This window comes from Anolis sagrei, chromosome Y (genome assembly GCF_037176765.1).
Source record: "Anolis sagrei isolate rAnoSag1 chromosome Y, rAnoSag1.mat, whole genome shotgun sequence".
Lineage (NCBI taxonomy): Eukaryota > Metazoa > Chordata > Lepidosauria > Squamata > Dactyloidae > Anolis > Anolis sagrei.
The window spans coordinates 35,281,489-35,295,789 of NC_090035.1; the positions used below are offsets into that span (position 1 = coordinate 35,281,489).

The window sequence follows — 14,301 nt, forward strand, 5'->3', positions numbered from 1 at the left end:
AAGTATGGTTGGGAGAGGTGTGAGACAGGCCCTTCTCGGTGACCGCCCCTTAGTTCTGGAATTCCCTGCTTAAGGAAGCCTGACTGGGCCCCTCTTTGCTGTCCTTCCAGTGGCAAGCTAAAACTTTTTTCTTCATGCAGATTTTAAAAGAAATCTGCATGAAGAAAGAGCCAGTCAAGGGTAAAAAGAATATTTAACTGTTTTTAATTTTAGAGTGATTTTGATTGATTTCCTTCTTGTATTCAGTCAAATTTGTATTGCCTCGAGTCCCTTTGGAGAGATGTTGATGGGGTACAAATAAAGTTTTATTATTTATTATTATTTCTGTGTTTAGGAATTTTAATATATGTATGTGGTGGATTTTAAATTGAATTTTTTATGTTGTGAGCTGATTGGCATCTCAACCAAGAGATCAAAGTGGGATAATAATAATGATGATGATGATGATGATGATGATGATGATATGTCTACCAATTTTATTTTGTGACTTTTAATTTCAGGAGTTGTTTTGAACTACTACTTTCTGTGCCTGAAAGTGAAGAGCAGTCAAAACCATTGTTAAGGTTGTTTCAGTCCATACAGGCAAGTATATTTCATTTCTGTTCTGAGGCATTTGTTTAGAAACAATGTCTTTTCAAATTGTTGTTAAATTCTTTTTTGTGCATGGAATCAAGTGTATCATCTGGCATAGTAAGAATTTGAGAAACTATGAAAGGAAAATGAAGACAGAAATGCAATTGGAAGAAACATTGAAAGATGATTGAAATATCAGTTATGATCAATTATATTATCAGTTATGAAAGATCAGTTGTAATTACTAATAATGTGATTTAGAGTGCATGTTTAAATTGTGTTATTAAACAACTTAGTGATCTCCAGACTTGCTGTTCTATAGCTTCTCTAAGTTCCAACCAGTAAGGCATCTTTTCTATCCTGCCAGCAGGCATGGGTGAGCAAGGCCTTCAGGAGACCCTGTAGCTTTCACCAGCAGATATGCATGAGTGTAAGCCTTCACCCCTACACACGCCTTTAGTTTTGCATGGAGCTTGCACAACTTGGTTATGAACTGCTTGTTAAGTTGTTAAGAAAGAATACTTCTTTTGTAAAATTTAGTAGCTATTCACCTGCAATCTTCTTCACAAAATTGAGGTAGAGAGGTATGGGTCAGGGATTATTTTTACAAACTGGGATCCCAAAAAGGGGGGTGCGACTATTATGTGATGGCGACTGTTATGTGATGAAATACGATACATGGAGGGTTCTACGTTTCCCATTTCTTGTTCGCTATTTTAGTTTTGCATGGAGCTTGCACAACTCGGTTATGAACTGTTAAGTTGTTAAGAAAGAATACTTCTTTTGTAAAATTTAGTAGCTATTCACCTGCAATCTTCTTCACAAAATTGAGGTAGAGAGGTATGGGTCAGGGATTATTTTTACAAACGGGGTGGGGTGGGTGGGAATGTGTGCTAAATGCAATGAATTGAAGCAGATTTACAACATTTAAAGAGACAGATGAAGTTAGGTGATGGTGTGGGAATTATAGTAGCATTTGGGGATATGAGACAGTTAACTAGCTGAGATCATAGCATGGAAGTGGATGAGTATGTTAGCAATCATTTGGGGGGGGGATCTCTATGAGCTTTTCTTGTTATTAGCCTCCAAGTTGTTTCTGACCTAAGGTGACCCTGTCACAGGTTTTTTCTTGACTAGATATGTTCTGAAGAGATTTACCATTATCTTCCTCTGGGCCTGAGAGAGTGTGACTTGACTGAGGTCATCCAATGAGTTTCATGGATGAGTAGGGATTTGAACCCTGGTCTCCAGAGTCATAGTCTAGCATTCAAACTACTATACCATGCTGAGCTTTTACAAATACAATAGTTCTGCATTCTGTATAGAAGAAATACCTCTGAAATTCTGACAACTAATTTTGTGTGATTAGGCTCTCTAATTTGTGATATAAGATTTCTCTAATTTCTCTAATTTCTGAGATACATACATTGATATTCCAGCCTTCCTTTCTTACTCTTCCAGGCTGACATGAGATTAAATTTATTCTGTAGTTCATTTTATACATATTAAGATAACTGATGCAGAAGGGATCCTAATGGTCAATTACAGCATTTTAAAATATACTTTTCTCTTTAATCCAACGTAGGATTCTCATAATGCTCTACTTGAATTTGGAGATAATAGTGTTGAAGTCCTGGCTGAAATCTGCAAGGAAGGTATTTGGAAGAATCCAGTTCTTTTAAAGATTATATCACAGCAACCAGTAGAAGCAGAAGAAGGTAAGAAGTGACTGCAGCTCGAATGTTCCGGTGTGAGTTCTGCTTGTTCTTTTGCAGGGGACTATCATCATCAACATCATCATTATCATCATCTTTATTCATACCCCACCATTCCCCCTGAGGGAACACAAAGTGGCTAACAATCACATACTTTGATCAGTTTAAAACAAAGCGAGTACAAAAATTAACATAAATAAATAAATGGTACTGTGTGTCTGGTTAAAGGTATAATTAAAACAATAAAGGCAATTAAAATTCATTTGAAAACACAAAGGTTTTTGGCCCATGTGTCTGATATCGCATTGTAAGTATGAATTTAACAAATACATTCTGACTTATGACGGATTAATGATCCGTCAGAGGAAGATAATGGTAAATCTCTTCAGAACATATCTAGTCAAGAAAAAACCTGTGACAGGGTCCCCTTAGGTCAGAAACAACTTGGAGGCTAATTTTGCACACCCCTACTACTTACCATAGAGTCAGTAAGTTCTTTTGTGTCCTTGGGCTATCTACAGGGATTAAAAAAACCATATTTACCTCACAGCTGCTGCAATCCCACCAAGTAAAACTAAAGTATGTATCAGTGTGGCCAATTAAACATTTATAACAGTGGCTCTAGCTGGCACACCAGCTTTAATTTTACAAATGCACTCCCTAACTATGCTGAGAGCTGGGAATCCATACTATTAATTTGCTTTTCAAGAGGGAGTATAAGCTTATCACGAACAGGCTGAACCCTTATTCCCTTATCTGCCCTTTGAATGATCAAGAACATTTTAGTCTTGTCTAGGCTAAGTTTCAGTTATTGAAACTTAATTGAAAGACATACACAAGTTAATAATTTATTGGTATATTAATTCTTATCTTGAATCTTGGGTTGTCATCGTTACTTTTCTCTATAACTTCTTTCTGCTATAAGAAAATCTGCCCTATGTATAAAAAGTATATAAAAAGTCCTGTTAATTGCTTGTTCAATGTTATGACTCAGTTTTTAAAAATATGTCAGGAACTTGTGAGTCTCACTGAAATAAAGTTGGTTTGGAATCACTACTGTTAAGTTGGTTGTCCCTTTTGATTACAGTTTAGCTTTCAAATATATTGCCAATTGGATTAGTGTGCCAATTTTGAACTAAGGACTATCTCTTGTGGAGCTCCTTTGAATCCATTTTTATATCCCAGTGTTTTTGATGCATTCTTGCAGCCTTGCTGGCTACATTGGGTCATTCTTAGGTCATTGCCTTGCTTTATAGAACTGTGATTTCAGTATTCTACAGGTAGTAACATTGTCAATTTTTTTACTTGGCAGTGATAAAGATAAAAGTGAAATGGAATTAGAGCTCCTTCCATACTCACTTTCTCTATCCTCCATGCTTTTGTTTTCTTTAAGCATGACTTTTTAAAAAGATGTAAAAGGTGTTATCGTTTATATATATATTTATTTACAATATTTATATCCTGCCTTTCTCTAACCTGAAGGGGTCTCAAGGCAGCTTACAAAAATTCAATGCCTTAACCATAGTATACAATTAAAATGCATTAAAATTAAAATTAAAATCAAATACATTAAAACATTATAAAATGTTATTATCACCATAATCCACGCAATCCTAATATAATTCACTGATATACTTTAAAATCCAATTAATTTCATCAGTAAAAGTTTTCATGTTGATTTCATTATCTTGAAACATTGGTCCTGAGGTTTTTTTACAGTTACTAGAATAATAGACCAAGTAGACAGGAATTTAGATGGCAGTGACTTGTGCATCTTACCAAATTCTTGTAATAAATATATGTGTAATAATATGTTGTCTCTTTTTCATAGTCAACAAGCTGATCAAACGGGAAGGACCCACCTTTCTCCAGGTGCGAATAAAACATTTAATGAAGACTAACTGCCTTCTTCAAGCTGCCTCCTTGGCTAAACTGTGTAAAGACTCTGCAGAAATTTCAGATACATCACCTTTTCTCCAAGCCTATATCACATGCTTGTGTTCCATGCATCCAAATGAAGAGTCCTTTAAAGAGGTGAGTAGTGTGTTTTCTAGCAAAACTAAGTACATGGTAACTATTAGGTGAGACTCACTAGACACCTAAATGTGACAGGCCGGACCTATCTCCCATTCTGTTCTTTAGGATGTCGAGAGGTCTAATAATTCCTGTCCCTTAATATAAGGTTCAAAAATTTATTCCTATAGAAGTACAATAGTAACACAGTGGTTTTTATCTTACTCTGATTTAAACAGTAGTTCTTCCATTTGCCTTTCTCGATTTTAGCAAAAAAAAAAAAATGAAGGTATGTGTGAATAGTTTTAATCTTATTTTTTGTGGAAATTTCAGTTCATTGTGGCTGTTCATTTCTTGGTTTTCAACAGTCCTCACCAATAGCTTCTTGGCTCATTCTGTGTTACATCTTGTGGTAGTGGGAACATGAATGCGTCCATGTGAGTTTATAAATGACCCACACTGATCAGAAATCTTTTTGGTAATTACACAAGGCATTGAATAGTTGCCTATTTGTAAAGCCGCCCTGAGTGCCCTTCGGGGTTGGGAAGGGTGGAGTATAAATATGGTAAGTAAATAAATAGATAGATACATGGCATGGAAATAATGGCAAATTGCATTGCTTGGAAGACTGCAAACAGCTTGCTTTTAGTATAATGGAAAGGACATAAATGCTAGAAAGGCCATTTTTTGCTTAAATAAATATTGTATTTTTGATAATAATTTTAAAATTGGATTTCTGCCCTGTGGTGAATAACTTGCAGGATAAACCTGCAAGTTGTTATTGCTTATGACCTCAAATTATTTGGAAGAGCAGTGCTTATTAAATTCTGTAGTTGCCATTCTTGTTTGTATAGTTGGTCTAGGCTACTACAGTGGATTTGGGGGTTAATTTCCTGCCCCAAAAGCCATAAAAGCAAAACCAGAAGTTCAAATCTAATTTAGAGAAAACATTTTTTATGTTAAAATAGTGCATTGGGGCCTTGTAATCTTTCTAAAAGGGGAAATCGTCATTCCTGGAAGGTTTCAGAAGGAGTAATTTACACAGTATTTTTTGGGTTGGGGTAAAAACAAGGTCCTCCTATGAATCTGGAGGAGTCAAGAACAACTACAGTTTTATTGATTAAAAGAGCCCGTTTTGTTGTGCTTATAGTATAGATCAGTGGTTCTCAACCTTCCTAATGCCGTGACCCCTAAATACAGTTCCTCATGTCGTGGTGACCCCTAACCATAAAATTATTTTTGTTGCTCATTCATAACTGTCATTTTGTTACTGTCCCTTTTAAATGGTCTTTTAACTTATGACAATGTTTTAGTTAATGTTTCTCCGACTTTTTTATTATTGTTGTTGGCATCTAATGGTTACCGGTTATAAGCCGGAGTCTCATCCTCCCACCCCCCCGGCCCAGGATGTGAAGGACGGGATATAAATGTCCTAAACAAACAAACAAACAAACAAACAAATACTGTTATGAATTGCAATGTAAGACCCCCACGAAATTTGGCACACAGATTGGCCATGACAAACAGAAAATATGGAGGGGTTTGGGCGGAATTCACAGGGATTTAGGGGAGATGTAGTTATGGATCTGGACCAAACTTGGCACAAATACTCAGTATGCCCAAATTTGAACACTGATGGAGTTTGGGGAAAATAGACCTTGCCATTTGGGAGTTGTAGTGCTTGGATTGATAATTCACCTACAATCAGAGCATTCTGAATTCCAAGAATGATGATATTGAACCTAATTTGGCACACAGAACTCCCATGACCAACAGAAAATACTGGAAGGGTTTGGTGGGCATTAACCTTGGGTTTTGGAGTTGTAGTTCACCTACATCCAGAAAGCACTGTGGACTCAAACAGTGATGGATCTGGACCAAACTTGGCAAGAATACTCAATATGCCCCAATGTGAACACTGGTGGAGCTTTGGGAAAAAAGACCTTGACATTTGGGAGTTGTAGTGCTTGGATTTATAGTCAACCTACAATCAGAGCATTCTGAACTCCACCAAGGATTGAATTGAACCGAACTTGGCACACAGAACTCTCATGACCAACAGAAAATACTGGAAGGGTTTTTTGTTTTTGTTTTTTGCTCTTACAGTCACTCCAGGAGATTATTATTATTATTATTATTATTATTATTATTATTATTAAACTCAGTTGGAAGGAACCCCAAATCCAGACCCCATCTTTCTGCCAGGCAGGAAGATAGAATTACTATTCTATTATACATAATCTTCTTCTTCTTCATCATCATTGTTATACATTACACAGGATAGAAATATGTGAAATTAATAAATTAATTAATTATGTGCATGTGTTTTGAACTAGGAGTCTGGAGACTTGGATTCTAATAAATGGCAATGGAGTGCCACTGGATGACCTTGAGAAAGACACACATTCTCAACCTCAAAGAAGGCAAAGGCAGACTCCTTCTGAAAACATCTTGCTAAGAAAATCCAGTGCTAGTTCATCCTGGGGCCCTTCCAGATGGGCCCTATATCCCAGGATCTGATCCCAGGTTATCTGCTTTGTACTGGATTATATGAGTCTGCACTGCCAGATAATCTGGGATAAACAGAAAACCTGGGGCTCAGATCTTGGGATATAGGACCTGTTTGGAAGGGTCTCAAGGCTCCATCATCATCATCATCATCATAATCATCAGACTAAGGCAGTTGGAAGGAAACCCCAAAGGCGATCTAGTCCTGCCCCCTTCTTTCTGCCAGGCAGGAAGATCGAATTGTTATTATATTATACATTATTATTGTTGTTATTATTATTGTAAGACTCAGACAGGGAGATAGAATTACTGCAGGAGCAACAACAATAATGATAATGATAATAACAGTAAGTAAAGCTTATGATAGGCTCTCCCATCCTTTCTGCTCCAAATAATAATACTAATACTACTACTAATAATAGTAGTAGTCTCCTTGGATTCACTGGATGGGTTTGGTGGGCATTCACCAGACTTTTAGAGCTCAAGTTCACTAATATCCAGAGAGAACTGTGGACTCAAACAATGAGGGATCTGGACCAAATTTGTTATAAATACCTGATGCCCCGAAATTGGAGAACTGGTGGGGTCAGGAGGCGCTTGGACGTAGAGGGAACAGGCACGTGCTGCCCTCTTGGGTGAAGAGAGCCAGCGAGGAAGGGAGGTCTGAATGGAGGGAGGGGCCAGCAAGACGCACAGGCCCCTGGGAGGGAGGGAAAAGAACGAAGGAAGAGGCAGAGAGATGGGGGGGGGGGGGCTCGCCTCCAGGGATAGGCTTTTCATGTGCTGAAGGGCCGAGAGGAGGAAGAAGAAGACGATGAATTGCATTGATAATTGTTTTGTGTGGCTCTTTTTGACTCCAGGCTCCAGATAAGCCAGTCAGCCATTGCGGGGAGGGGGGGGGGGAGGGGCCAAAGGAGGAGGAGGCGACCCCTCAGAAATGGCCTAACGACCCCCAGGTTGAGAAACGCTGGTATAGATAGTGGTTCATGAATGTCTTTTGCTGCACACAGTAGTTTTCAACACACTTCTTCTGAACTAAGGTATGGTTTTGCTCTAAAATAGAAATAGGCTCCTGTTAAGTCACTGATTACTCAAAAAGGAAGATGTGAATGTATATGTACAGTTTAATTATGTTTCTTTTTTTAAAAAGATTGCAAAAGTGGACTGCAAAGAGGTTCTTGATATGATATGTAATCTAGAAGCCGAGAGCCAAGAGAGTACTGCGTTTATTCTTTGCACAACGTACCTCACTCAGCAGCTTCAAACTGGAAATGTATACTGCTCTTGGTAAGTAGAGGATCCAAATGTATATTGACATTAGTAGTGTAACTGTTCTCTGTCTGTTTGATGGGTTGGCTCTTGAATATATCCTGGTATTGATGTGATGTCAACCTCACTGGGTGATATAGTTGAGATCAAATATCTTTATCAGCATACATGTTACTGGATTCATTTATGCTGTTCAATATTCTACAATTCAGGAATCCCACAAAATGTCTGTTGTCTGCCTCAGAATTGAGCACAATGGCTGAATTGTAAAATGTTGCATATATCTTTTCTGCTAATTACCCAATAATCCTAAACATACACATTCCCTCTCCTCTCTCTAGGGAACTGACTTTGTGTTGGAGCAAATTGCAAAGAAGGATTGACCCATCTTTAGACTCCTTTCTGGAGCGATGTCGGCAATTTGGCATTATTGCGAGAACGTTGCAGCACTTGTTCTTTCTTATAAGAGTCATACAAGCTGAGGTATGTGCCTGCTTGTGATATGCTGGCTGATGTTGCTTATTCTCTGGATGAAAGAAAGTGACACGGGTGTAATTTTTGTATTTTCTGAAAATACGCAAATAGTGGTGTATTTTGCTTTGATCACAAGGCAGACCTCATTGAAGGCTGGACATAAAACAAATTGTGCCACTCTTAGGAAGGTTGGCCTTCATAAAATTTTGCTGCAGAGCAGAGTAGATCTTTTGTCTGTGTACTCTCTTATTTTTAGTTTCATGCACAACTGAGTTTACCCTGCTTTGTGCCTATTGTAGATGTGGAGTCCTTGTGAAATTTTCTATCATTCAGTGTTATTCCAGACTTCAAATGACATTAGATCATATAGAATTCCTCTTGGGCTTTTACCCTACTATTGCATTTATATTACCTTTTTTTTGCACCTATGATGGCACACCGGGAAGCTGAAGAGAAAACTATATGTTTCCGGCTATTTTCCCAGTGAGCATCGGTATGCCCTAAATATACTTTAATACCTCCAAAATAAAACTCTAGAGACGAGACTAAAATTAGCCAATGAAGTTTACTGAACAATCAAGGTGAATCAAAATAAGGTATACAAAGGTGCAGTTTGATTCTTGATGGTATAGAATCAGAATAGTAAGGAACAGGTATAAGGTATAACTGAGGAAAAACATAGATAACAGGAGGCTATGAGATATAATGGTGGTATGTGCTCTGAGGTAACAAAAACTATATTTTCTATGAGGTAAGCACTCTCTATAAACTCTGGGGCATGTACTATCTATGTTCTTTGGGCAAATACAACTATTCTTTACGTTCTCTGAGGCATGTATTTCTGTGTTCTATGTGGCATGTATGCACTAAGGATTGCCTGTTCAGACTGCTAAGCCAGACCAGACACTTTCTGGCAAACTACTACAAGTTATGTCCCAAAAAGAATGGAGCAAAAAGTCTTTCCACCTGGCTCTGAGCCAGAATGGGCTGAACCAACCTAGCTCGGCCTCTAGGGGGATCCTAAGCTCCTACTCTAAAACTTAGCAGAATGGAACAGTCCACCTCCAGGGAAATAAACAGAGGGGTAAAAACTAGGCTGAGACTTCACAGCACCATTGCTGATTTTTTTCCATTATCTCTTCTCTGTAAAGACAAGGGAAGTAAATCAGTAGCAAAACTCTGGCATTGAAACAGGGAATTGTAAAGGATAAGTACACAAGGAAGGAAAGATTTCTGTTGTCTTATAGTAGAGGGGACTGTGGTAATAGACTTTAACTGGTAATAATAATAATAAAAAACTTCATTTATATACAACTCCATCTCCCCGTGGGGACTCAGAGCGGATCTCAAGTAATATCACAAAACATACAGAGTAAAAACAACATAACCATAAAATTAACAAACAAAATATAAACATAAAAAATGTCACCATAACACACATATAGTCTCAATTGACATTAAAGTATTCTATGACAGGGATAGGAAATGTTTAACTCTCCTGATATGGCTTGGGTGCAACTCATCAGTCTTTACTATTGGCCATAGTGGATAGTTCTAATGAGAATTTCAGACTGGCAACTTGTGGAAGGCTGTACTTCTGTTCCAGTTTTATTTTGATTCTAATACTTGAGAAATGGATATGGGTTAGTGCCTTTTGTGCCTGAAACCTCTCACCTGCTTTGAATCCCTATATTGGGGAGAAAATGGAGATAAAAACCATGGAAATAGTAATTCAAAAGTAGACACCCCATTTACCTTAGGAGAAGTTTTGTCTCTACCAGGAATGTATACCGCTTTTAACAAGCTATCATCCTCTGGCTTCCATTGCTATCTTGTTTACTTATGCATTCAGTTATATAGTTATACAAACCATGCCTTTTTGTGAGTGGCCGGCTGCTTCTGGTGGCGGCTTGCCACCAGAAGCCATTCCAAAGGCTCACCCCGACGACAAACGTTCAGCGGCTCCCAGCGACGGAGTCCCTCCTGAGGCTGGTGTCTGTACTGGACGGGGAGCTTCATCGGATTGGTGACCATCTACGTTAGCCTACGAGGTGCCTGCAGCAGCTAGGGGCCATCCTCTGGAGGTTGTTACATCTACAATCGGTTGGAGGATCCGCCCCACAGGGGCCATGACAGTGTGCTCCATCTTTGGATTAGGAGCGCCTTGTGCTGACCACTCCTGTGTGTAGCGGCTGCTGTGAGCCTGCAACGTACGGCTTTGACCACTATTCTCCTTAGGCTGTGGTTGTGTTAGTTTTGTTAGTTGTGAAGCTGCTCTCTTACTATCTATATTTGTAACCAGACGTCGGTCGCCAGCTGACTCCTTAGACATCCTCGGCTTGTCAAGGATCAGTTCGTCCTTCCATCCATTCCAACCAACAGGAAGTTTTTTGACTAAGGAGTTTAGATCACCTAACTTGTTGAATTTGCTTTTTTCCTCTGCTTTGTGAGTGTGGAGTGATTAACCTACAGTACTAGAGCTGTATTCTATCCTGGGCAGGGGACTTAACTGGGCTGACTGTGTTTACTGTATGTAAGTTGCTACTGTTCCATCTATGCTCAGAGAAGATTGTTAACACCTGCGGATTGACTGAAAGTCATCAGCAGAGGAATTGTACGGTTCCCTCCTGGAGCCCAAGGTCAAGCTGTGAGTATCTCATGAACTATTGTGACTTGCACTTTGCACTTTCCCTTGTGCCCCCTCCCAGTGTTAATTTGTACTGCCAACTGCTTGCCAAAAGTATTGCACTGTGAATGAATGCCATTGTAATTTAATTCCTCATTATATTGCTGAGATAGATGATTTGCTAGCACTTTAAGCAATGGATAGATATCTGTTGTTTATTAAGTCCAATGCTGCTATTGAACTATCACTCTAAGTCTGCATTCGCACTTTACACTGTGCACTTTTTAATCATCTTCAATAATGGTCGAATGGCGGGGGAAAATTGGAGATGGTTCTATGAAGCAGAGGAATGGAACTATGAGAAAGATGGAAATGATGGCTTAACTACTGCCTGGGTTACTGATGTATCATATAACAGTGCAATATTGGACTATCAGGATGTGGAGAACGACAGGGGTTGGAGGGAAGGGGGGAGTTCCAGTCCTCGGGGGGCCCCCATAGAGGTGATGATGGGGAGGGAAAGATACGGGAAAGGGAGAGTCAATAAGCCAATTCGGTTAATTCGTGAGCAAACTCTAAGGAAAATTCCAAAATGTTCTCCTGACATGGTAAATTTGGGTACCAAGGTAGACGGCCCTCCCGGATTAAAGGTGGTGCTGTTGAATGCCAGGTCTGTCAACGGTAAAACATCAACCATTCAGGATTTAATACTGGATGAAAAAACAGGCCTGGCGTGCAACACGGAGACCTGGTTGGACGAAGCTGGAGGGATTAATCTCACCCAGCTTTGCCCGCCAGGTTATGCCGTGCAGCACCAACCGAGATCGGGGGGGGGGGGGGGAGGCGGAGTTGCAGTAGTCTATAAAAATTCCATCGACTTGATCAGGTGCCCTGTCCTACAGTCGATCTTGTTTGAATGTGTCCACCTGAGGTTAGGAGACTGGGACAGAATAGGGTTGCTGTTGGTGTACCGACCACCCCGCTGCACCATGGCCGCCCTACCTGAGCTTGCAGAGTTGGTCTCAGGCCTGGCATTGGAGTCCCAGCGGCTCATTGTGCTGGGGGACTTCAATGTCCACGCAGAGACCACTCTTTCAGGAGCTTCTCAGGACTTCATGGCTACCATGGCAACTATGGGGCTGTCCCAGCTAGTATCTGGCCCTACCCACTGTGCTGGACATACACTAGACTTGGTCTTTTGTCAGGGCTGGGCAGAAGGTGGCGGTGTGGAGGAGTTGTTAATCACGCCTTTGCCATGGACCGACAACTATCTGATCGGGTTTAGACTTTCTGCAACTTCTAACCTTCGCAGGGGTGGTGGACCCATTAAGATGGTCCACCCCAGGAGGCTTATGGATCCAGAGGGACTCCTGACGGCTCTTGGGGATTTTCCCGTCATCTCGATTGGTGATTCTGTCGATGCCCTGGTCTCCCACTGGAATAGTGAGTTGACTAGGGCAATAGACACAATTTCTCCGGAGCGCCCCCTCTTAAGTAGCCGAACTAAACCATCTCCTTGGTTCAACGAGGAGTTGGTGGAGCTGAAGCGAACTAAGAGGTGGCTAGAAAGCGTGTGGCGAAAAGACCCTAGCGAATCAAACCGAACACGCCTGCGCCTTTACCAAAGGGCGTATGGCGCAGCAATAGAGGCCGCACAAAATTCCTTCTATTCGGCTAATATTGTGTCCGCAAAGAACCGTCCAGCAGAGCTGTTTCAAGTAGTCAGAGGGTTGTTGAACCCCACCTCTCAGGATGGGTCCCTCGACAACTCGGCAGCTCACTGTGAAGCGTTTGCTCAGTACTTTGCGGACAAAGCCACTTTGATCCGTTTGGGCTTTGACACCACGTTAACGGCAGTCTCTGAGGATGTAACTCAAGCATCTGCTTGTCCAGTTTTGATGGATTCGTTTCGATCTGTTCAACTCGAAGATGTCATCAGGGTTCTGGGAAGGTGAGGCCTACCACATGCATCCTAGACCCCTGTCCATCCTGGCTGGTCAAGGAAGCCAGAGGGGGTTTGGCAGAGCGGGTAAAGGTGGTGGTTAATGCCTCCCTTCGGGAAGGCAACATTCCAGCCAGCTTAAAACAAGCTGTTATTAAACCGCTGTTGAAAAAACCATCACTGGACCCCACTGAATTCGTCAACTTCCGGCCAGTTTCCAATCTTCCCTATTTGGGCAAAGTCCTGGAATGTGTGGTGGCCTCGCAACTCCAGGAGTTCCTGGTAGACACGGATTATCTAGATCCGGCGCAGTCTGGCTTTAGGCTGGGGCATGGTACAGAGACAGCCTTGGTCACCTTAGTGGATGATCTTTGTTGGGAACTGGACAGGGGGAGTGTGTCCCTGTTGGTTCTGCTGGACCTCTCATCGGCCTTCGATACTGTCAACCATGGTATCCTTCTGGGACCCCTCGCGGGAATGGACCTTGGGGGTACTGCTTTGCAATGGCTCCGGTCCTTGCTCGAGGGTCGATCCCAGAAGGTGTTGCTAGGCGACTCCTGCTCGACCCCACGGCCATTGCACTGTGGAGTCCCGCAGGGCTCAATACTCTCCCCTGTGTTGTTTAACATTTACATGAAGCCTTTGGGAGAGATCATCCGGAGTTTCGGGGTGCAGTGTCATCTGTATGCAGATGATATCCAACTCTGTCACTCCTTTCCACCTGCTACTAAGGAGGCTGTTCAAGTCCTGAACCGGTGCTTGGCCGCTGTAACGGACTGGATGAGGGACAACAGATTGAAACTTAATCCAGACAAGACAGAGGTACTCCTGGTCAGTCGAAAGGCTGAACAGGGCATAGGGTTACAGCCTGTGCTGGACGGGGTTACACTCCCCCTGAAGGCGCAGGTTCGCAGTTTGGGAGTGATCCTAGACTCATCGCTGAGCCTGGAGCCCCAGGTTTCAGCGGTGGTCAGGGGAGCTTTTGCACAATTAAAACTTGTGCGCCAGCTGCGCCCGTACCTTGGGAAGTCTGACTTGGCCACGGTGGTCCACGCTTTGGTTACATCCCGTTTAGATTACTGCAACGCTCTCTACATGGGGTTGCCTATGAAGACGCCCCGGAAGCTCCAACTAGTCCAACGTGCGGCAGCCAGAATGCTAAAACGAGCAGGGTACAGGGA

General features: G+C 41.4%; 1 protein-coding gene across 1 annotated transcript in view; it reads left to right on the forward strand.

Annotated features, from left to right (window-relative positions):
• LOC137095159 (zinc finger protein Rlf-like) overlaps nt 1–14,301 on the forward strand; it is an 80,720-nt gene that overhangs the window by 59,600 nt on the left and 6,819 nt on the right. Inside the window, exons 3-7 of the mRNA XM_067461489.1 lie at nt 501–582; nt 2,159–2,291; nt 4,120–4,322; nt 7,960–8,096; nt 8,420–8,561. Coding sequence (XP_067317590.1) covers nt 501–582; nt 2,159–2,291; nt 4,120–4,322; nt 7,960–8,096; nt 8,420–8,561 — 697 coding nt within the window. The remainder of the gene's footprint in view (nt 1–500; nt 583–2,158; nt 2,292–4,119; nt 4,323–7,959; nt 8,097–8,419; nt 8,562–14,301) is intronic.